This window comes from Myiozetetes cayanensis, unplaced genomic scaffold (assembly GCF_022539395.1).
Source record: "Myiozetetes cayanensis isolate MyiCay16 unplaced genomic scaffold, myiCay2020 scf7, whole genome shotgun sequence".
NCBI classification, from domain to species: domain Eukaryota; kingdom Metazoa; phylum Chordata; class Aves; order Passeriformes; family Tyrannidae; genus Myiozetetes; species Myiozetetes cayanensis.
The window spans coordinates 51096507-51120526 of record NW_026087964.1 but is presented as its reverse complement, the minus strand read 5'-3'; the positions used below and the strand labels follow the sequence as shown (position 1 = coordinate 51120526).

At 36.3% G+C, this 24020-nt stretch overlaps 1 protein-coding gene across 3 annotated transcripts in view; it reads left to right on the top strand.

Annotated features, from left to right (window-relative positions):
• The window catches only part of CCSER1 (coiled-coil serine rich protein 1), a 650601-nt gene that overhangs the window by 252762 nt on the left and 373819 nt on the right, over positions 1-24020 (top strand). For all 3 annotated transcript variants that reach the window (XM_050338710.1, XM_050338711.1, XM_050338713.1), the window contains exon 6: positions 3831-4041. In XM_050338710.1, coding sequence (XP_050194667.1) covers positions 3831-4041 — 211 coding nt within the window. The remainder of the gene's footprint in view (positions 1-3830; positions 4042-24020) is intronic.

The window sequence follows — 24020 nt, the reverse complement described above, 5'->3', positions numbered from 1 at the left end:
CCAGAGGGTGGTTGGGCACTGGAACAGGCTCCCCAGCGAAGCAGTCACGCCTGACACAGTTTGGACAATACTCTCGGGCACATGGTGTGACTCTTGGGGATGGTCCTGTGCAGGGCCAGGAGTTGGACTCAGTGATCCAACTCAGCATATTCTGTGATTCTGTGATAGCCATGCTTAAAGATTTGAGGTGGCGTCTACATAGGATGGTACTTCAGTGTACATCTGCACCACTAACATCCTCCAGAATGGAGTGGTTCCATCCAATTTTCCTGCAGAGACAACTAAACCATACCATGGAATCATTTGAAAGAGCGAGGGTTGGCTCAAATTATTTCAGAAGTGTTTTGAAACTGACTGACTTTCAGTACCCAGGAACGTTTTCAAGTTAACTTTTATTAAAGTAGGAACATAGCCTAAGTGTATGTCAGACAAATTTATAGCTCAGACAGGAGCCACATATTTAAAAGTGACAAAATCGCTTTTCTGAAATATTGTACATTGATAATATTATAGAATTAAATGAAATACGTGATCTTTAGTCATTAAAATGGACCTCTTGAGGCTTTTTATCAACAATTTGTCACTGATAACATTTGCATCTGAAATGTTTTTATTACAATAAATACATATTTAGAAGGTGGAGGGGACTTGCCCATCTATAAGGAGATTCTGCACTACCAGTCGAAGAACCAGCTCCTTCTCCAACTTCAGAGGTTAAGAGGTGTTTTACTGATAAAGTAAAACTTCTAATTTACTAAAGACTTCTTTCCCCCCTGCTGAATCTCTGCTGCTTCATTGAGATGAATTGCAGTGGATTACTCTAATAATCTTGTAACAGACCACCTGGACATTGTTAATAACGAACTTAATGAAAGATCAGTTCTGAAATGTATTTAAAATGAGCTTTTCTTTCTGCAGCAAGTAGGATGAGTTGTATCAGACTGTGAAGAGGTTTTCTGTCACAGATCAGTTAAATACCTCTGAACTATCAGAAAGGATTACATTGTCTGAATTCTCATTATATACCAACTTGAGTCACTATTTTTCAGTAGCAATTGAGTTAAACTCTTATATGACTATGAGTGGTAATGTGTTATTATGGTGCTTTTCATACTTTAGTACAAGATCCTGTATTTGAAAAAGCTAGTAAATTAATGTGTTGAGTGGTGTGATGTCAACATAAAGTTCACCAAAATAATTGAAGATTTTTTTTTTTTATTTAAAATTCAGAATACTTGTATCTCTGGTGCATCTATAGCTTATACATAAACACTTTATCTCTTCCATATAAGAGAGGAGGATAGTATAGATTTCCTTGTCACTGGTCAGCATGGTATGGCTGGTGATACCAGGTTCTTCTTCCTGATAATGTGCAGTAAAAGACTCCTGGGTGGCAATAGGTCTTAAATCGATCCTTTCTCAGTGCCAGGATGTTACCCTTTTAGGATGCCTTTAGAGGAGCATGAGGAAGGTGAAACTTCAGTGAGACTTGCAAAATGAACGTGTAGAATATTCTAAGGACTAAATCTGTAGGTCAGGGGAAAAAAAAGGCCTTTTTTTTTCACTTTACTTAATTTCTATAATGTACTTTCCTGGCTACATAAACCTTACTCAAGGGTAGATTCCAGTAATTTGAATATGGCTTCTTTTATGAGCCCTTAAAAGTGGCCTATGTTATGAAACTTCAGTTTTATAAGTTGTTTTTCCTTTGCATTTATACCTGAGTCTTCTTTAATAAAGGCTGTGAAAAAGCAGTGGCTTAATATCCTTCAATCAAAAGCAACTTACTATGCATCTCAGATTATTGTTTTAAAGGATACAAAATATTCTACCAAAAGTTGTTTCAATGCATTTAAAAATTAAAGCAGACTAATGTTGTTATTTTATGAGAGTCTTGAAAAGCCTGGATTAAAAAAAATTTTAGTTCTGTTGGCCAGCATTAGTATTTGTTCATATATGTGGTCCCTGTGGTACATTGCTTGATATAACATGTTCTCTTTACTGCATATTACATAACTTGAAAAATATGAAAATGACCCATCCTTAACAGATAGTTCTAGTATTCTAATTCCCAAATTTTTTTTTTTGTATGGCATTGGGAGTTGCTTGTCTTAAGAAAATTAATCCATTTTTGTACGTGGATCCTATAAAAACAAAGCTCACTAAGGAAAATTTAACGTGAAAAATATTCTTTGTCCTTCCACATTAAGGTGGAATCAGTTTTGTGTTGCATGAAAATTCAAATGGAACAGAAAATTGGAACCATCCATTAAATGAATAAAAATTGTCATTTTCTTCACCACTTATGCTAACATTTTTAATTGTACTGAATTAATTTAGTATGAACATGGGTGTCATGCATTGCTATTACCACACTTTATAATTTAGTAGTAATTATATACTACTATTGCACAGTGAGGCCACATTCTCAGATTTATTGTCCGTTCAGATTTGTCCTTTTTCCACTGCTGGTCAGAGAGCCAAATAGGTGCAGCACTGAAGTTGTGAATGCTTTCATACCAGAAAAATCCATGCTGTTTTTAGTTCCATTCTCTTCCACCAAAATGTCAAGCAACCTCTATTTTTCTACTATTAAACTTTGGGCTGATTGTGGCTGATAGAATCTCTGACCTCTAGATCATAGAGTCACACAGGTGGGAGGGGAGCTATGCAGGTCTCTCTGTCAAGCTCTTGCTAAAAGCAGGTCCGAATAGAGCAGATTATTTAGGCTTGTTCCAGCATGGTGTGAGTATTTCCAAGGGTGGGTGTCCAATGGCATCTCTGAGCCTCTGTTCCTTTGTTTGACCATCCTCATGGTAAAAAAGAAGTCAGTAAATAAATAAAGTTCTTATATCTAGCCACAGTTTCCTGTATTCTATCTTCTGTCTGTTGCCTTTCATCCTATTACTGTGCATCCCTAAGAATAGCCTGGCTCCATAATTTTTGAACCCTCCCAGTGGAAATGCTGCTCTGGTCAGCAATGAGATTCACTTCTCCTCTTTGGAAGAGTGAGCAAAGCTGACTCTTTCAGCCTCTCCTCATTTATTGTGCACTCCAGCCCCCCTCACCATCTTCTTGGTGTTTGCTGCACTTTCAGTGTCATGGGAAAGTCTTGTAGATAACTTGCTCTGATATTAAAGAAAGGGAGTGTGTATGCAGCAAAATAATTGTCTTTCATTACCTCCAAAATCCATCAAAATATTCCTGAATCTTTCTGTGCCTTTAACGGATTCTCAACCACAACTTAATATTTTATTTCATGTTCTGCTTATATAGCTTTGGTAATAACTGAACTTCAGAGTGAGTACAGATTAGTTAAATTTCAAATTCCATTTTATACAGTGGCAGATTCATCTTAAGTCACTGGGTCAGCCCAGAAGGGAGTATTTTTTTTTGCAGTTTTGTGTTCTTTATGAGTTCTAAGTCAAAGCATATGGAAGAATGTGATTTTATTTAGTTTTTGAAAGTGCATGAGAGATTCATTGTTTCATGAAGCTGAACTGAAATAAAATAGGCCCATAGCAGTTTTACCCATCGGATATTTTGTTTTAAGAAAATGGGTTTTTTTTGAAGGGCATGAGATAGAGCATGGTTTCAATTCCTCTAGAATATGGTACATTTATAAATGCATATTTTATTGCTAACACCATATGGCTATATGTATATTATAAAGGCCGTTCATGCTAGCAGGCTCCAAAAGTGAATGTGTTATGTGTCTTTAAACTCAAAGGAACTAACCTCCCCAAATTATTAAGTTTTTTGGGTTTTTTTTTTTGTTTGTTTGTTTTTTTTCATATTTTAGTGTTGATCTTTCTGTTTTCTCTTTTAAGGAATCTGTCTCTGAAGCTGTCAAAGGAGGTAGACCAAGGAGAAGCCAGGTACCCTCGTGTTAGCCAGCTGGCTGGCAGCCCATCCGTGGAGTGGCCTTTCACCGGTCTAGAAGAAGGCGGAGGCATTGAGTCTTTACCCTTCAGGTTGATGCTACAAGACTGCACAGCTGTAAAGACATTGCTTCTGAAAATGAAGAGGGTTCTTCAAGAGGTAATCACCCACTTATTTGTTAGATTAATATCTTTCAGCATTAATGAGGTAAGCAGCAGAAAAGGGTCAGTAAAGTTTATGACTTTATACCTTTTAATATGTCTTCAATATATGGAATTGATGCAGAAGTATAAATAGTTGTGCCTCAACATGGTGCAGGTCAAAAAGTTTATGTTATAACAGAATGTAATGGATACTGCCATCTTGGCTTCTAAAGTGTAAAACTTCTCTTGAGCTGCAAAAAGGAGGCAAGGGAGACCAACTGTATAAGATAAAAATATGTTGTATGGTTTTCTTCCAGTATTTTAGGACTTTTCAATTTTCTTACTACATTTGTTAACCATTACGAAGTCACATGCAATTCATTTAGAGGAGCGATGAAGAAAAAAAAAATCTCTTAACTAAAAGTACTATAAGTTTACCAGCTTGAGTTTGTAAATGATGTCTGAAATCAGATTTTGTAGGCCATTCCTAACAATTTTGCAAGAGTCCCGTCTTGTCCTGTCCTGCCATTTTCTTCTACTTCCCCTATGGGCTGCTGGTGTTGCTTTAAACATTTTATTTCCCTTTAGAATTTAAGGAAAATCAAATTATTATTGTGTAGGTGGTTTTTTTTTTTTGGTACTTTCCAACTGTGGAGCCTTGACTCAGGTGTATATTACAAACTTTTATCTTCGTGTTTGTGAATTGCAGTGTGTGTTATCTTTGAGATCTACAAGTAGGATAATTTTTTTGTTTGTTTTTTGTCTATATAGTTCATAGAATTACAGAATAATTTAGGTTCAGAGAGCTCTCTGGAGGTCCTCCTCCTATTCTCAAAGCAAGGCCAACTCAGAACAGGTTGCTCAGGTTCTTGCCCACTTAAACTTTTGGTACCTTCAAAGGCGTTTCCATATTGTCTCTGAGTAAACATTCCAGTATTTAGCTACATCACTGTAGTTTTGTTCCCTAAGATGTGAAGAGAATTTCTCTGTTGCAGTCAACTTCATCATATAATAAAGACCAAAAATAAGTTAGAGTTTTTTACTGCTCACGTCTTGGTCATCTGTATCTAAATTCAACCAACTGCTGTTCTGTCTGAAAAGGTTTGTGAACCTTTTATTTGATAAACTATGTTTATCATTTAACCATGATAGTTTTCAGTTAGTCCTCCTAAATCACATGTTTTTGCTGGATGGCAAGCCTCATGTTTTGCAGATTCCTTTGGTTCACTAGAAGCTTCATGTATGCTACTGGGATTCTTAATGCACTTCTGTTTTGCTGAATCCAGAATTGAAGTCATTAGTTCTCCATCAGTTCCTTCTTATATAATGTCAGAATATAGAGTGAATTTTAAGGGATTTATAACCTCATTTTATCTGGAAAGAAATAATAAGAATTATGATACTACATGCCATAGCAGTTGTAACATTCAGGTGGTAACATTGGCAGAGTTCACTGTTGCTTCTAGTGTGAATAATTCTGTTACACTCAGAAAAGTTCTTTCTTACCATGATGGTAAGTGTAAGAATTTTCATTTTAACTTACCAAGTTCCACTAAGCTCGTCTAAGTATCTACTGTTGTTTTCTATATGGAAATATGTTGTACCTTATACTACCTTATCTTTAAGAAAATTCACCAGTTGATCTGCACAAAAGAAACATAGGCTATTTCATGCAACTCACTGGAATTTCATGTCCAGTTTACTAATATCTCCTTATGTAACTCACTGATTTTAGTTTGTCATCCTAATCATTCAGTCTTTTGCTTACTTGTTCCTTTGTACCATATAATTTCCATCTACCCATCTGACTGTTACAAAGTGTGCCTCTGTCCTTTACTTTTCTTTTTGTCTTTCTTTATGAAATCAAAATGGCTTTTTTCTAATTCCAGATTAGATGTGCTGGAATTTAACTCCCTGTTTATCAGCACCTTTGAGATATATTATCTTGATAGAATTACACATTTTCTTAGCTATATACTAGAAAAACTTCTTACTTGACCAGAATGTAATCACCAATCTGCTGATTATTGAAACTTTTGTTAGCTTGAGTTGTTATTTCTATTTTAGTTTTCAACTAATGCCTTGTGTAATATCAGTGGTAGAAAAGTTATGAAGAATGCTGGAAAATGTTATGGGAGTGTACTTCTTGGTATCCCCACATGAGAAATAGTAGTTGTTATGTAGTGCAGTATTTCAGCTCTACTGATATAAATACACATACTGATTATTGAAACAAATAATTACTTTTGAAGGTTTGCACAGTTTTGTAGTTTACAAAGCCATCCACTATGCAGTAGGTGTTATCCATAGTATAATTGCAGAAGAGTGAAAGAACTGTAACACAATATTCACAGTCTTTAAAATACATTTAATATTAAGAATTAAGCAAACCCAGAATATGATTCAAAAGACCATGAGTAACTAGCTTGAACAACCAAAGAAAAGATGACCTTGAAATATATTAGAAGTTTTTATTGAAATGACACAACTTGATTATCTTCAGAAATACAGACATTTATACATTTGTCACTTTTAAATTATTAGTGAAAGATTACAGGAAAATATAATCCCATCAAATTGAAATATCGTATTGAAGAATCTGATAAAAAGTCATCTGACCATATTTAGCGAACAGTTTCCATGGAGAAGATACCCTACTTCCATTGCAACTAGATGTAATTTCTTCATCCAGAAATCACTTTTGCCCCAACCAATATTATAAATCAAACTCACAACAGTGCAGAACAAAAGACATAAAGGAAAAATTCTTTCCTTACAATGGAACGCTCAAATATTTTTAGATGTAGTGAAACATAGTCTCTTGCAGGCCTATATGGTATAGAAGTGGTATATTTTATTTAAAAGTATAAAGTAAGATTATTTATTTTTAAAAATAAGGATATGTCATGTTTTCATCCACTTAAAAAATATACAAAGCATACAAACTACACGGGGAAAATTACGTGGGTTACCGGAAAAAAACTGCAGTATTTCTGTTTTAGAGCTGATATTACCTCTAGAAGAAGGAATTACAGTAGTGTACACCTCTTTGTTGAAAAATAACATGCTAATTGAGTTAAAATATTAGCCCTATTATTCAATAAAATCCCTCTTCTAAAGCACTTGAACAGTGCTTCTAAGGAATAATTTAATTATGATCTGCCAAAATGTAATATTAGCTAGTAAAATATGCCTTTTTTTGTTGCAGTTGCTTGTAATTGAAGAATCTAAATGGAAAAACTGCATACAATGTATGCTGTACTGTGCTGCAGATTTATAAAGCAGTGAGTTAGCTTGTTATTAGTCTTATCTTGAAAATGGAAATTGAAGACATGGCAGTAACTTGCAAGATTGAGAATGTTATTTAGTAAAAGGCTAATGAATGATTGTTCAATTAAGAGAATTAATTACCTTTTCAGTTTCGATGAAAAAACCTTGAAAATGTCTTCTAATAATTCTTTATAGTTTTGGCCGTTCAAGTCTCATAAGGCAGATTGTCCTCCAGTGTTTTGAAAACCTCATCGAACAAACCTGAAGGTAGTCTGGAGGACCCTGGCAAGTGAGGAAAGTAGGCGATCCACCAGGCGGTCCCGAAAATATCTCTGAATACCTTTGGCAGGTTTTTCTCACGGCAGTTCCATTTCTAGCAGATAGATCTACCATAATGGCATAACAAAGGCTTGTGGGCTGCATCATTTCATGAAAAAGTATTACCAGAGATTAGCATTATGGGCAGCTTGATAAAAGCCACTTCAACATAGAGGACAATACAAGCTGTCATGTAGCCTGCCTGTGATTTACAAGTAGTTCCTGGTGTCCCTTTTCTCTCCAGCGCTCTGATGTTTATGGAATTGTTTGGTTTTTTGGTTTGGAATTTTTTCCCCTCAAAGTCTACTCAGTGTCGACCTTTTTGTCAGTAATGACTTCTCTCATTTAAAAGAAAAAAGGGAAAAAAATACTGAGTTGGATGGATGAAATTGGTAGGTTTGCCCACTCCTAAGAAATGGATTCTCTACTTTCTGACTTAAGACAGGCCTTTCTGTTCTGAACAGCTCTTAATCTCTGCCACTTTTTCTCCCCCATACGTTTTATTACATTTCTAGCACCTAATTGATTGTGTATAGCCAGTGAGCTTCTGAAAACTAGACCACAGGTTCTTTCTGACTTACTGCTATGAACAATAATGAATATATAATGCCTCTTAACCAAACAATGTATGGGCTTTGCTGTATTCTTCCAGATGAGAATGAAATTATTTCCATCTAACAACTTTTTTATGGCTTGACCCATCGCTAGCTTAGGCAGTGTTGAAGTCTGAGAGGACATTTAAGGGCTTTGCCTTTTCCGAAATCATTGGTAGAACATTTCAGGTAGAGACATGTGAGTGAAACTTGTACAGTTTTCCATTTTGTGTTTAGCAAAAGAAGGTCTTTATGCTGAAATAAACAGTGGAAAAATACAGTTTGTATTGGGAAGGAATCCTTTTAGTCATTCATAATGGATTTTTGTTTAAACTTGAGATGTTGAGCTTGTTGTTTAGTTTTATGGAATGCTCTAATAAAAAAGAAAATCTTTCGTCTTGTTTCTGCAGGTCATATTTTCCCCATATTCTTTATGAAATAGTTTATCAACTACATAGTTCTGCTTTTGGATGTTTTTATGGGGCTATCAGAAATGACCTTACTGGTTGCTAATCTAAAAAATTAAGATACCTTGTCTATATGTTTCTGTAATTTGGAATATAAATTATTCAGTTCATACCCATGCTTTTTTTGGAGCTCTGCAAAACGCCATGCAGGCTGTAGATCTTTAGCTAATTCCTACAATTAACAATAGGAATAAGTCACTTTGGACATACATTGCATACTGTGTTTTACTAATTAATCATTTATTTTACTGAGGGAAATTGCAGCTGTCTGTGACTGTCATTAAAACTTAATGGGTCCAATACAATGTCTTTAGATTACACTTGGAAAAAAGAAAAAAAAGAGAAATGTGGAAAATGAGGTTAAAATTGCTGTGAGTCTGGCCCTGAGAGCTGCCTGAGATTAGGGGGGCAGAGAGAGACCACTCAGTCTGCAATTAGTCTGTCAGCTATCACTGGCTACATTACTTCTCCCCATGCATCTTTCACCTAATCAGTAAAATAAGCATAATTATAGAGGCTTCTTTTATGCTGCACTTGCAATCTACTAATGGAAAGTACTAAGAGAAAGCTAAATGTTGCTTCCAATATTTTGTAGTCTGATTGCTAAGCAATATAGAACTGGCCTTAAACTATGGTTTTTAAAGACATTAAAGCATTTCCTGCAGTCCACTATGAAATGTATTGTGCTTGCTAATATTGTGCTAGCCACTCTAGGAACCAATTGTAAGTTTAATACACTGTAAAAGACTGCAGGTTTTCTTCCTTTAAGTAACTTTGTAATTAACCACTGTAGCATTGCTGATTTATTCAACAGCTCTGCATTTAACGCAGTCCCTTTTATCAAGTAATTCATGCTGGAAATTGGTAATTCCTTCATTTCATGGTGTGTTGACACTGCATATACCCATAAATTTAAATAACTAATAATAAAAATGTACTAGATTTAGTAATAGGATTTAAATTTATCACATGAAATTACTTTCTCACATGAAAGTATACATGGGCATACCTATGTGCAGCTACTTGTGAAGACAGAGGCAGAACACCCCATTTTCACACTTTGTGTGTATTTTCTAAGAGTGTATCTCAGGGCAATGGACAATAGTGGGAACTGGTGGATATAATCTGGTGTTCATTTTGGCAGTGAAGGTGTTTTACTCTAAGATTATCCATTATAAGGTATTTAAAAACAACAAACAGACTCAATGTTTGTTGTGTTGGTAGATGTTCTCAAGTTAAATGAAAACTTTCCTCTCTCCCCACCCCAACCATAATTTTTAGGCACACTTCACAGGGCAAACAGCAGTTCAAACATTGTCATTATGTGTGCTGACCTTAGCATATATAGTACTCTGAAACAAAAGTTGCATGCTGTAATTGAAGTCCTCTTTCTTAGGTTTCTTAGCTGAATATGCCTCAGAAATCACTGACCACCTCTCCCAGGTCCCTTTCTGCCATGCAGCTTTGCAGCCACTCTTCCATGCTCCTATAGTGCTGTGTGGGGTTGTTGTGCAGGACGTGGCATTTGACCTTGTTGATCCTCAAACAATTCTCCTCAGCCCATCAATCCAAATCTAGCCTGTCCAGATGCCTTTGCAGACCCTTCCTACCTTCCAGCAGATCCAGACTGCCACCCAACTCTAGGCTGATAGGCCTGTAGTTTCTTGGAGCCTCCTTCCAGCTGTTCTTGTAGATGGGCATAACATTTGCTAACCTCCATTCAACTGGGACCTCCCTGGTGAGCCAAGACAGCTGTTAAATGACTGCAAATGCCTCAGTGAGCTGTTCCACCAGCTCCCTCAGTACTTTTGATTGGATCCTGTCTGGGCCCATAGACTTGTGCATGTATAAGTGGTGTAGCAGCCTGCTGGCCATTTCCCCTTGGATTGTGGGGGTTTTCTGTCCCTGTCTTCCAGCTCAAGGGTCTGGGTTGTCCCTGAGGACAACTGACCTTACTATTAAAGACTGAGGCAAAGAAGGCATTAAGTTCCTCATCCTTTTCCTCATCCCATGTCACTTTGTTTCCCCCCACATCCAGCAAAGGATGGAGAGTCTCCCTAGCCCTCCTTTTGTTGTTAATGTATTTATTGAAACTTTTTTGTTGTTGTCTTTTACAGCAGTAGCCAGATTAAGTTCTAGTTGCACTTTGGCCCTTCTAGTTTTCTTCGTGTATAACCTCATGAAATCTTTGAAGTCCTTCCTGAGTTTGCTGCCCCTCCTTACAAAGGTCTCAAACTCTCTTTTTTTCTTAAGTTGCAGCCAAAGGTTTCTGCTCAACCAGGCTGGTCTTCTTCCCGGCCAGCTCATCTTTTGGCACGTGGCACATCTTGTGGCCTGTTCCTGTACCACTAAGATTTCTTTCTTGAAGAATATCCAGCTTTCCCGGACTCCTTTTCTCTTAAGAATTCCCTTAAGGATCTTTGTACTTTGCAACAGATGATCCTGAAAGTGTGTTCATTTGCTCTCATTACACTCTATGAGTACTTCAGAGAGTGAGGTTACATGCTGGGATGAGCACACAGCTTTTGGCTCCTGCAAAGTCACATTAATCTCGACTCAACAGAAAGGTCTCTGAAATGGTTCAACTCAGTTATCACTTCATGTCATTGCCCATGCTCACGATGAAGTTCTTTAGAAAGCCACAGTCATAGTGTTTTGGATTTGCAATTATCAGTCTTGAACACCCTTAACTTTTACTACTGAGAGTGGAAAATTTGTTTGCTCCGTTTACGTTCTGTTTGATCTGCTGCTGACCTAGTGGCTTAATGTTTGTAGATTACATATACCTGTGTGCTGCAGCTTTAGTGAAACCAGAGTCACCATGAAACATTATTCTCTCCTGCATGCAGGTGGTGGTGGTGTGTATGTGTCTACTCCATGTATTCGGAAGGCAAGTGATGAGTTCTTTCTTGTTTCTGCTGTGGTTGCCTGAATCGGGCAGTGCGATGTGCTCCAGGTCAGCATGGATTTGCATAGCATACTGCCCCAGCCTGCTCAAGAGCCAGGTCTTAACAGCACCTTGAAGAGAGGCATTAAAAATAGTAACCCTTTTAATATGTAATGTCACTACATCAGCAGTTCTGTGCAGTTGGCTGTGATTAACCTGTGGCTGAAGACCATAAAATTGTAACAGTTACAAAACTGAAACCATTTTGTCATTTAGCGCTGCCACAGTTTTGATCAGTTGCTGCAGGTCAGTCAGCTAAGTCCCATCCGACATTCCTTGGCAACGGAGCTGATCACACCAATTGCATTTTCTGATAAATCTACAAATACAGAAAAGTGCATTGCAAAATTACAAGCAAGCAATGGAAGAGCCAGAATGTCTGCAAAAGGCTGTAGAAGGAATTGATTATACTAAGTTGTTAGAGCTCATAAGTAATTTGAGTTAAATGACAGAGGGTGGATGGAAGAGTTTATGATAAGAAAATGAATAATACTGCCAGATCTAACAAATTTCCCAATCAGTTATCCATTTTCTTAAAGAAAAAAACAATTGGAAATAGGAGTGGGATGGAGATGAGTGCACAGCACCTAAGCTGCACTATAATTGATTTTCCTGCACATTTACTGGGGTTGTAGATATGAAAGCACCAACTTGTCAACCAGTTTTGTAATTTATAAAGAGCACTTCATACGACATTTATAGCTGGTGCCATTGCCTTCAAATGCATTAAGTTAAAACCAAAAAGAATTGTCTTCATTTATACAGTTTCTCAACATCTGAAGTTTTACAGTCCTATAGACCCACTGTATTAAGATGTTTTTCTTCCTCATGATAAGTTTCAGTTTTCTTGACAATGAAAGGTGGCTGGTTCTATACACAAAGCAGTAAAATTGATAATATGCAACTACTGCTGTAAATACATATACAAGAAGAATAAAATATAATAGATAAAGGTGTAAGTCTTGTAAATTCAGCTAGTGGAGTGCCAGCTACTCATTTCAATGTTTGTGTTCATATATGATTATTTAGATGATTTTTTCAGAATTTATATTTGATGTCTTAGTTATCCTTTAATCATCCAGAATTTCTGAAACAAGCACTAGTGCAATCACAGGAGAAATTCTCACAGTTGATAGAATAGCTGGATCTTGGCATAACTCTGTGCTGCAGATTTGTTTAATGCTTTCTCTGCACAGTGCATTCCATTACTTTGTAGCCCAGGTTATCAGAACAGTGCTGATCATTTTTCTAGTGGAAGAAAGATAAGATATGAAAAATGCTGATATAGCATGCTTACAACTGAGCAGCCTGATCTAGCAGAAGATGTCTCTGCTCACTGCAGGGGAGTTGGACTGTTCTATAATTCTGATTTTGACAAAAATAATAGTGCTGGTTTTGCGCAGTCTGACTCCACTTGAATTCAGGAAGATGAAGTGATTTGTTTGAAGGCTTACACGGTGAATCCCAGTGACAGAAAAAGAAACATTGTTTTGGAAAAGGATTTAGAAATTGCACATCAGGGACATATCCTACATCTTGTTTTGTAATTTTCCAGAGCCAGGCACATGTATTTTTCATGAATACATGGTGTCTGTAAAGAAATATTACATCTGTCCAACAATCTGTATTTCTCTCCTTTGTATATCTTAATATTATAAATACAGTAGTTCTCTGCCTTTGGTCAGAGCCTCAGCTGGGTGTGAAATAGCACAGAATGCTGTTCTCTTCTTCTTTCTTTTTCCTTACATTTTCATGTTCATGGTGAGTTCCCTTTACAGGGACGATAATCATCCTTGTGATTTAAGAGCTCATGAATGTTAAATGCAAACTTAAGCTCATGCCTAGGAATTTTTTTTTTTAGTTGAAATTGAAAACTATCCTCTGTTTTCCCTCCTGGACTAAATCTAAAATATTGGAAAGGTGTCAGGTAAAAACAATACTCTCATTTGCAAGCTTAAAAGGAAGAATTCTTCATTTTATCAACAGCTCTTTTGTCAAATCTGTATGAAGATAATCTCTGTAGGAACAAATATAGGTTCGAAAATAACTGATGCTGCCTCTGTGTAAACTGAACATGTTATAAAGCACATAAGCAAGGATACAGTTTAATGACTTACCTCTTTTAAGTGGAGTAGGGATAAATAGAATGAACAGCTAGCCAATGATCACTTATATTCTAGGGTTTTTATTTCTCTTATGGAGCACTATATTTCCTGTCTCTATCAGGCAAATCGTTGTGGCAGTGGTTTTTTGGGTTTTGTTTTGTGTTTGGATTTTCTTTTTGTATGAGGTTCAGGTCACAGCTATAAACTTCCACCATGGAAAAAGAGGAGCAAGTTTCTGTCACTTGCCAACCCATGCAATATCTCCTCTAAAAATTGTTCTTCACATTTCATTTAAACTATGTTATGAAATTAGATCAGTAGTGAAATAAATGCTTGAATCTCCAGTGTATAGCCGTACCAGTCCTACTCATCTGTGTAAGACCTCTACTGCTAATAAATTTCTGGCAGTAGCACAGAGAGAGCAAGCAGTTTTTTGTGTCAGTCCTTTTGCTATGAAAATGAGCTTTTTTCTCAGTAGTCCTTAACTCTTTTTTTTTTTTTTTTTTTTTTCTTTTTTTTCCTCTCTATACTTTGTGAGGCAGCTTTGGATCAGCTGGTGTCTTAAACTTGTACTCCTAGTCTGTCTGATATTTAGTTTCTCATGCACAATGGAGCAATGATTGCTTTCAAAATACAACTGGTATGGTACATATAGAGAGAAACAGTTTAGTGTGTCTCAGTGTTTTATAGCTAAAAGATTTAACAAAAATAATCTCTTAAGATGTAAGCAAATCTCCCACATAAGAGGGACTTTTCCTTATTAACCCATTCAGAAGGAAGAACTTTGTATTCTATTTGTGTAATCTACTTTTATACTGAAAAACAGAGAGTTAGCTTTTTGGAGTACTCAAACCAAACATTAAAGGTAAAGTTTAAAATAATCCTGAATACAAGTACTGCTAATTATACTGACCTTTGTAAAACCAGTCAACTGTCATAAGTGTATGCTGTCTGGTTCTTTATTTCATTAAAGGTCTCTTTCAAAGCTCATTGAGATAGAGAGCTCTACCTTTCTGTTGGTGAGCTTTGAACTGCCTGAAAGAATAAGCAGTGACATCAAAATGTATTTGTACTCATGGTTCCTGTTTGTATGTGGTTGTCATTATATGTCATATTCTAGTGAACCTGACCTTTTTTCATTGAGACTGTGTGTGTCTGTGGGTAAAATGTGGGTGTATAGCTGTAAACTATTTATATATTTTTACAGTAAACTACTTAGAAAGATACATGTGGCTTTGTAATACATACATAACTATACAGTTCTTACAGATATACCCAAAATATGCCTCTGTCTCTTGCTAATTACGCTGATGGTTGCCTTGAATTTTCTGCTAAAAACTTAATCCATACCAAAAATCTGTTATATAATTTCAAATGCAAAGTACTTTTAAATATGTGCTTCTTAGACTGTTGTTTAGATACTGGGCTTTCCTAACCCATGTCATTCTGTCATTGAACTGTTCTTTCACAACTGATTTTTCTAATGAATGTGAATTTTTAATGTTTGTCTTTTGACTTTTGTGATTAAGCTCTTTATTAGATATATCTATCTTTATTAACATGTCATTATGTTTGACAATGTAAGCTTCATCAGTATCTTTTGTCTGGCAGTTCTGCAGGCCATATTTTACCATATGCTGTAGTTTGCTCATACAGTGCAATATTTGACTGTTGGTTTGTTTATATACCCAGAAAATTGATGTTTTTTCCACAACTTCAGCATCTTTTTGTTTATCTCTTATTTATGGCATATTTTGCCAGCTTCTTGAGCAATTTATTAGGGTAATTTATTGGCTCAAAATATAATTGTTTACTATTTATATCCCAGCTTTTAAAATAACATAATTATGTAGTATTATTTGGATAAATTAGTTTCTCATATTCTAGTCTCTTTAGGATTTGCATTATGTACAACTTAATTGGCTAGGATTAGTAAAAATTAGTATAAAATAGTATACTAATATTAGAAGTAGCACAGTACATTCTTCTCATTATTTTGATACTATACAGTTTCTTTCCCCCCCATGTATCTCCATCTGAATACCACAGAGGCTCTTAGAGAGGCATTTTTAAATATCTTGACAGTATTTAAATCTTAGGAAAAAAAAAAGAGTTTTGGATGAACTTTGGTAATAATTGTCACTGTAATAATTTGGTAATAATTGTCACTGCATAATGCTGGTTTCTCTGTAGTGATTAAATAAATTATAATCAGTTGATCACTGATTGATCTCTGTTTAGTGATATCCAGAACTGTGGACAGATAGCTGTGTGGTCTTTAAGATCCTACTGGAAATAAACTGAGACTCTGTAGTTTGATACAGTGTCTTATGGAATATGTTTCCATCAAAGCTGGAAGAGCATGTAAATGATGATAGATTCAAAACCAGTGCTACCTTGTATTATTCACATTTTTTCATGTAGTAGAACCAGTTTATAAATAGATACATAGTGAGTCTTCAAGAGCATATTATTCTTGTGCTGATTTTTTCTTTTCAGATTCCATTTGTGCCATGGTTACAATGTAGAACTATATTCCATTTTCTGTGGAATACAGATAGAAATGAACCTTTTTTGACATACTCGGAAATCAAAATGTGTGTACTTCTGGAGCTCTTTCAATGTGTCAGAATAATCAAAAGTTACATAGCTATAAACTACTTTTTCATTTGGATCTTCTCATTGGGAAATGCAATGTAAGTAGTGATAGCTTCACTCATGTGTGTCATTCAGAAAGGCATTCTGTGCAAGTTACAGCCAAAATACCCCTTCATTTATTCCATCTTGGCTCTAATGTTAAATTGCAAATTCCTGCCATGATCTGGAATATAGCTGCACAAAGGAGAGGGAATGAAGCACAGATGCAAAAATAGGAACAGAAGAAAAGTGGTGTAATATGAACTAAATGTAGAAATGCTTTGCTGGAAGGAGGATTGTTTGAGCTTGTCTGGCACCCTGACAGGCCTGCTTTCTGTACTTGGTATTTGCTGAAGCAAGTAATTTATCCTGACAGTAACTTTGCCAGTACTGCAAGAATCCTGTTTCACTAAGATTAACACTTTCTCCCTTGTTTCTAAGAACAAATATGCTTTATTTCTTGTTTCTGGATCTTCTTGTCGTGTCTTACTGGTCTTCTGTGGTTTGTGTGTGTACACTTTAGCATGTGTTTTACATGAAGTAAGATCTAGCAGCTGAGTTTTTTAGCTTTCTTAGGTTGTTTCTGTTTTGTTTTGTTTGTTTGTTTATTTGTTTGTTTGGGCATTTTTAGAAACTGTCTCTTGTTGTAAGATTATAAGCTTCAACCACAAGAGAAAGTATGAAGACTAAGGTTTGGGGTAGCCATTATTTCAGATGGCTTTTGGAGCAACAATGAGAAATATTCATATAGTGTCTGATTAAATTCTCATGACTTTGGTCCATGACATTATTCAGACCCTTCTTGCTCATCACTACTATGGTGACAAGTTGATTCACCTGCTTTTGAAGGAAAAAAAATCTTAGAAGGAGTGGATAAGGAAAAAAAATGATATGTTCATAATTGTATAACATACAGGATTTATTCTGAGTTAGGAGGGTGCTGGTGGTGAGATTATGAGACTTAAGATGTGTGGGGATTTTTCTTCCTATATTAGGTTTTAAGGCAGAGCATTATTTAGAGAGGTTTCTGCCCAACAGAATGAATTGATAGCTTGTAGTACTGGCCGAGGAGAGGGCATTGAGTATTGTTGGATAGCAACAAAGAGACTGCTTGTATCAAAACAGTGTTTAGTCTCACACCGTGATTGGCACAGCTGAAATTAAAATAGTGACATTAATGAAAACTGGGCTAATTTTTAAAGTAAATTCAAACACAAACAGTAGTTGGTGAATTTTTCTGATTTTTGTATGGATGCATTTCAATAATTCTGAATTTTTGCTGAAAATAACAAATCTGAAATCTGCCATTCTTCTGAGTTGCAGATATTGTTCTGCTTCATGTCATGGTCTTACAGCATAAGTAATCAAAGAATCACTGGTTGCAATTTTTGCTATAGATGCACAAATTTCAGTTTTCTACTTCACTTCAACACATAGCGGCTAAATTGTAGCATGAGACAAAGACCTTCATGCAACAGATAAAGTCGGTCTGGCAACCAGAATTCGTGACTTCTGAAACAGCCAGCAGAGCCTGCTTGGATAAGCCATCCAAGCTGACATGAACTAATTGGGCTGCTGCACAGTTGGGCACTTGTAATGACAATATCTCCTGCTTCTCTTCCTGTATGTAAAGCAAACACATACACTAAGACTAACTTCTGTTTTTCCTACACAGACTCTCATCCATCTAGAAAACGATGTTTTTAAGCATCTTAGATTTCAGTAACATTGAATAGTGGACTTGCACTGATGGTTGTGATACTTTAACTTCTGTTGCAGTGAAATAAAGAAAATGATGACTGTATGAATTTTTGGGTATTTTTAGGGTCTAGAGGGGAAGCCATGTGAGGAGCAGCTGAGGTCGGTTGGCTTTTTCAACCTGGAGGATTCTGAGGGGAGACCTCACAGTGGTCTATGGCTTCCTCATGAGGGGAAGAGAAGGGGCCAGTACCCATCTGTTCTCAGGGGTGACTAGTGACATGGCAGGAGGGAATGGCCTGAAGTTGTGTCAGGGGAGGTTTGGGTCAGGAAAAGGTTCTTCACCCAGAGGGTGGTTGGGCACTTGAACAGGCTCCCCAGGGAAGTGATCACAGCATCAAGCCTGACAAAGTTCAAGAAGCATTTGAACAATGCTCTCAGGGACGTGGTGTGACTATTGGGGCTGTCCTGCATAGCCAGGATTTGAACTTTGATGATCTTTTTTTCTTTTTTTAAAGCACTGAAGACCTAGTTAAAATTTCAAGAGCTAGGGATCTCAACAGCTTGACAGAGTTTTCACATATGAGGCCTCTGTGGGCACCAGGAAGTTTCTACGTCTTTATGCAGCACAGATGTGTTCCGATCAGTGCTACGTTTTAGCTTCGTTCATTCACATACTCATAGGGAATAGTGCAGCCATCAGTTTTATTTTTAAGGTCTACCTAGTGCAGTTGTTTTGTCTTTGATTAGACCAGGAAAAGATCCTTAGCTGTGGAAATTAAAAAGCTTTGTTGTTGCTATTGTCATTTGATTGATTGTAGCACAATATAAAAAAGTACAGTGCAAGTTAGTGCAGGCTAATTTTGTTTACAAAACACATATTTGCTTATAACTGGAATAAGCATTGTCATGCTTTAATGTAATCTTAAGACTTTCTCAAGCCAAGCCAGTTTCAGAAGTTAGATGCTTGCAAAGGTTTGTTCATGACGGTCTCTCCTCCACCTCCAGTGCACTGTTGCATTACAGATAGGGCTTGGACAAAGGGCTCATTACGCCTACTGTCAGAGAATATGAATGATGCTGTTCTTAATCTGACTTTGTTATCTGTGCCTTAAGCATTTTTTTTCCCTTTAGTGATTGTAGATGCTGTAAGTGTTCGAGAATATTTAGTGAACGTTTTGTGAATATTGCAAAATACCAATTTTCCCTTTTAATTTATTCCATCCATGGGTTAATTAATTCACAGAAAATTTCTGCTCCTCTGTGTCACTGGCCTCTTGCTCTGCATATGCATATCACTTTTTGTAATATCCATCTTTCAGGGACCATCTGGTATATAAAAGGTCAGTTTAAGTCTTTCCATTAAACGTAATAGATACCAATTGAGAAGATACTCCAAAAGAGTTTTTCAGTCACCTTTTAAATAAATTTTACAGGGTTTGATATGAAAAGATCAGTGTTTGTTAAGGAATTTTTAATCTATCCTCTAAAAATTAATAGATTACTGTACAGTTACTATAGAATTTTTTAGGACTCAAAAGACCCATTAACATTTTTCTGTGAAACCCTGTACATTGGATTTGTTATGTTTTTCACCTTCATTGTTTAAAGAAGAAACACCAATCACTAAGGTCAAAAAACTCTCTGTTTAGGGCACATGTGTGCTTGTATTCCTAAAAATACTGCATCCTGTAAAATATTTATGGGTTTTTGATTTTGCAAGCTCTATTGCTGAAATGTTCACACAGTTCGGTTACACAAATGTTAATGTTGATTGCTTTCAGAGATGAAACTGAAGCAATTTTATATATAGAATAATTTTTGGAGGTAGAAAAAAGGCTACCTTAAGTTCCAGTAAAAGTGACATAAAAGCTAGTGTATGTATTTTGAATTATTGTACAGTTTCAAATGAAATCATATCTTTAGACTGAATCTTCAGGAATTTTAGTAGTACCCAAAAATGTGTGGTTGCTTATTTGTCTTTGTGTGTTGTTTGGGGTTTATTTAAAAGCCAAAGTGTCTTAATCAGATGCTGATCATCAAAAGCAATAGACCTAGGAAAAAAAAGCAAACATAGCTTTTGGACAAAAAAGAATTTGGAAAAAAAGATTTATGGCATGCACAAAAAAAAAAGGCTTCTCAAATTACCTGAGATTACCTCTGAGCTATTTCTTGGTTGGAGTAGATTTTATTTTTTTTTTTAAATGCAATATGTTTATGTGTAAGATGAATGAGTTGTGTGTAAAAGTTCCAAGAGGCATTTTTAAGTAGACAGTTTTACATGCTTAGCAGCTGTTAAACTACGTCCACTAATAAATGCCTTCAGGGAGCAGAAGCAGTTGTTTTAGAAACCATATATGAAATGGCAGGAACTTGATTTATTCTGCCGAGGTGCTCCTTCTTGCTGTTCAAAAACTTCTAACAAATGTTTCCAGTGGTTTCAGTTTTTCATTCTGAAAAAGGTGATAGAAACCCAGGAGATTTTAATTTGGTGCTTTCTCATTCTCCCACATAGAATAGATTTTGCTCTATACCCAGACTACAGGAGATGGATTGGGATAGCATCAGTCTTCCAGCATGTGTCAACACAAGGAGCAGCTGGTAACTGCTCTTCTTAGTTAGAGGAAGCCAGAAGAAGAAATGATGTCTCATTTCCTGCCTTGCTGTTCTTTTGGGGCAAGGGAAGATGAGGAAAGAGAGGGAAACTATTACAGCTCTTCAGAGGGGGAATCTTATTTCCTGCCTCGTTTGTGTTCTGTTTTACTGACTGCAAGTGAGGAAAACTAAACCTCTGCCTTCTCTTGATGTATAGCTTCAACACTTCAGTGGCAGGAAGGGAGAATCCACTGGGCAATCACCAAGAGAGTCATTGGATCAGAGCCATTTCTGGGTAGGACAAGTAAGGTCAGAGGAGGAGGGAGTTTATTCTTCTGTGTGGCTCAGAGCACACCAGCAGATTGTGACATCCTTCTATGGTTTTCAAGTACTAAAAAACCTGCCTTTATTTTCTAATTAAGCAACATTTACTAGCGCTTTGCAAACACATAGAGCAAGGAACGTCTTTTTTTTTTTTAAATTGACGTTTGAATGTGGAATAAAAATATGCGTGTGGGTTTTACAGTGCATTTATGAATGTTCTCATATTTGTCACATGGAGGTTTACCTTTAAATATTGAAGGATACATGAGCTCGAACAGACAACTAATCAGACATTTCTTCCTACTAGAGAGACTTGCGTTTATGAGCCACATATGTCCCACTTGTGTTTTCAAATGACAAGCCTTTTCAAATGGTGAACTTGTTTTCTGCCTGATGCTCACGCAGACGTTTTCCAGTATTTAGAAGTACATTTACAGATTGCAGAGCCAAGCCAGTTTTGCAGCATGACAGACCAAACTCTAAACACTGTTGCTGACTGTAAAGGAAGATGATATTATCCTTTTTTAAATTTCTGTCAGTCATTGTACATGATAGCAAGCTTCAACTTTAAATTCAAACATAGTGTTATAAAAATAGCTGGGAATAAAATTAAAAAAGAATATAGTAAATCTAACCTCTTTGCATGGAATGCTACTTTTTAAAAGCTCTCAGGTAAAACCCAGAGATAGCAAAATATATAATTTTCAGTCTGGAGGAAGATTGATAACCTTAAAATGTGTCTTATTATGCCAAAAATAATCTTTATGCTAATGGACATTCCTTATAATATTGCCTATAGGTAATTAGAAATTATGAAAGAGGGCAGGAGACCTTGAGATCACATTAATAAAGTAGTACAATAAGGGAGGATAGAGAATAGCTAATGTGTACTGCTGTCTGGTGACAACATGAAAGATCATTGAAAGGATATTTAATTTTGATACTAGATCAAAATTGTGGTAGAAAACAGAAGACAAACTTTTCCTTAAAAAAAAATAAAAAAAATAAAAAATTGGATCTTCACTGGCTGTTTTTAGTGGTAGGTTCAGTAGTAGCAAAGGCTCTTCTTACAGCTGCTTCCCTCACTGAAAAGAATCTCCAAAGATGTAAGGACATTTGGTGCAGGTTTTGAGCATGATAGATGGTACTGTCCTTTTATCAGAGAGAATGGAGGGGAAAATACAGGTGTGTGTGAGGGGAAGGAGAATGTTATAGGCACTGGATAGGAGTGGGAAGGTGTAGGAAGTGGAAAATTAGATATATCCATCGGTATCAGAATATAAGGAATGGGAACCATCCTTTGTGGAGCAGTTTGCTAATATGTACACAGGAAGGAAATGAGAATGCAAGAATGGAAAGAGATTTTTTCAAGTAGTGTTAAGATATAATACCAACAGTGGAAACATTTGTTTATATTCAGACATAATACACTGTATTCTGAGAAGGACAATGTTAGGAGTGGTAGTGTGTGCCCTGAAATTTTCTCATGTGATTTCTTTAAGTAAAAAATAACTAGTAACAATGGCATTTTGAGTTCACCCATCTGTAAAGGAATGTGGTGCCCGTGTCACTTTCAATCTGTGGTCCTGCTGGAACTCAGGTTTGTGTGGAATTATCATAGTTTGATGTAACCAAGACTATATAAACTTGAACAAACACCATGGGGGTTCAGCCACTTTCAATTTCTTCCAGAAATCCAGAGACCTTCCAATGGCTTCTGGAGTGTAATGTGGGCTTTGCATGAACCAGATGAGATTCTTTTGTGCTGTGTTTTCATAATAGAGCAAGAAGTAAAAAATGAAGAGATGAAGACAAAGGCAGGATAAATAGTGTAACGTAAACCTCAGTAAGGATTATTCTTTTTGACTAACCATTCTTAAGGTTCCTCTTGAAGGTCAACACTGTCATAATTCCCATGTGTTTTTCAATTTTGATGAGAGCTCTGAAAATTGCACCTTCTGAGGTGACGAGTTCAGGGTATTTTAGGGATCCAGTCTTCATACAGAAGTTCTTGCAGACTTCAACCTTATTATAAACGGCACTCTTCAAAGTTATGTATATGAGCAAGGCATAAAGTAAATATTTTTAAATATTGAAAGGGCTTGTTTCAGTTCCTTTACTATAAGTCTTGAGTGCCATTCATTATGCCTTATGGTAATGTCATCTATCTTCTAGCTCCAGCTCTTGAAGAGCATTAGTCTCCTACATGTCCTATGTCATATCTGCCAGCCTGTATATGACTTAAATACTTTAGGATATCTCAGAGGTATTTATATTAAGGGAACTGACCTGCTCCCAGAATCTCAAATCAGAAACCAAACATGTCAAAACAACTGCAGTCTACCAGAAGAAGTTTTTTACAACAGGGTGGTGAAACACTGGTTCAGGTTGCCAGAGAGGCAGAGGATGCCCCATCCCTGGAAATGTTCAAGGTCAGGTTGAATGGGGCTCTGATCAACCAGATCTAGTTGACTATGCCCCTGCTTATTGCAGGGGGATTGGACTGCATGACTTTAAAGATCCCTTCCAACCCAAACTGGTCTATGATTCCAATTTTGTATTTTTGTAGTACTGTAGAGGGCAACAGAATATAAAGCTGGAGTAGTGTTTGCTCTAAATGTATTTGCTACAGTAGAGCTACTCATGTGGAGGTATGCATTCTGTCTTCCATGTAAAAAAGAAAGATTTTTTTTTCTTTTATACTGCTTTCATTCTTGTAGCCTGTCTTTCTAGGGAAAAGATCTTGAACAGGCATTAAAAAAAACAAACAAAAAACAAACCAAACAAAACAAGAAAACAAATCACAAATAAACCCCATCAAATTCAGTTTATGTGGAAGTCTTTTTACCTTTTAGACATGAAAAACTAAATCTTCATTTTTCAGCACTGTTAAGTATGCAGTAAAATAATGCTGTTACCTGACTTAATGGCAGTACCAAGCCCACGCAGCTTGGCTCTATCTTTCAGAAGAAGCTTTTCATGTGAGGCAAGAATGACACTAAAATAGTACATCTAAGAGCACCATCAGTGCTTTTCTGCTA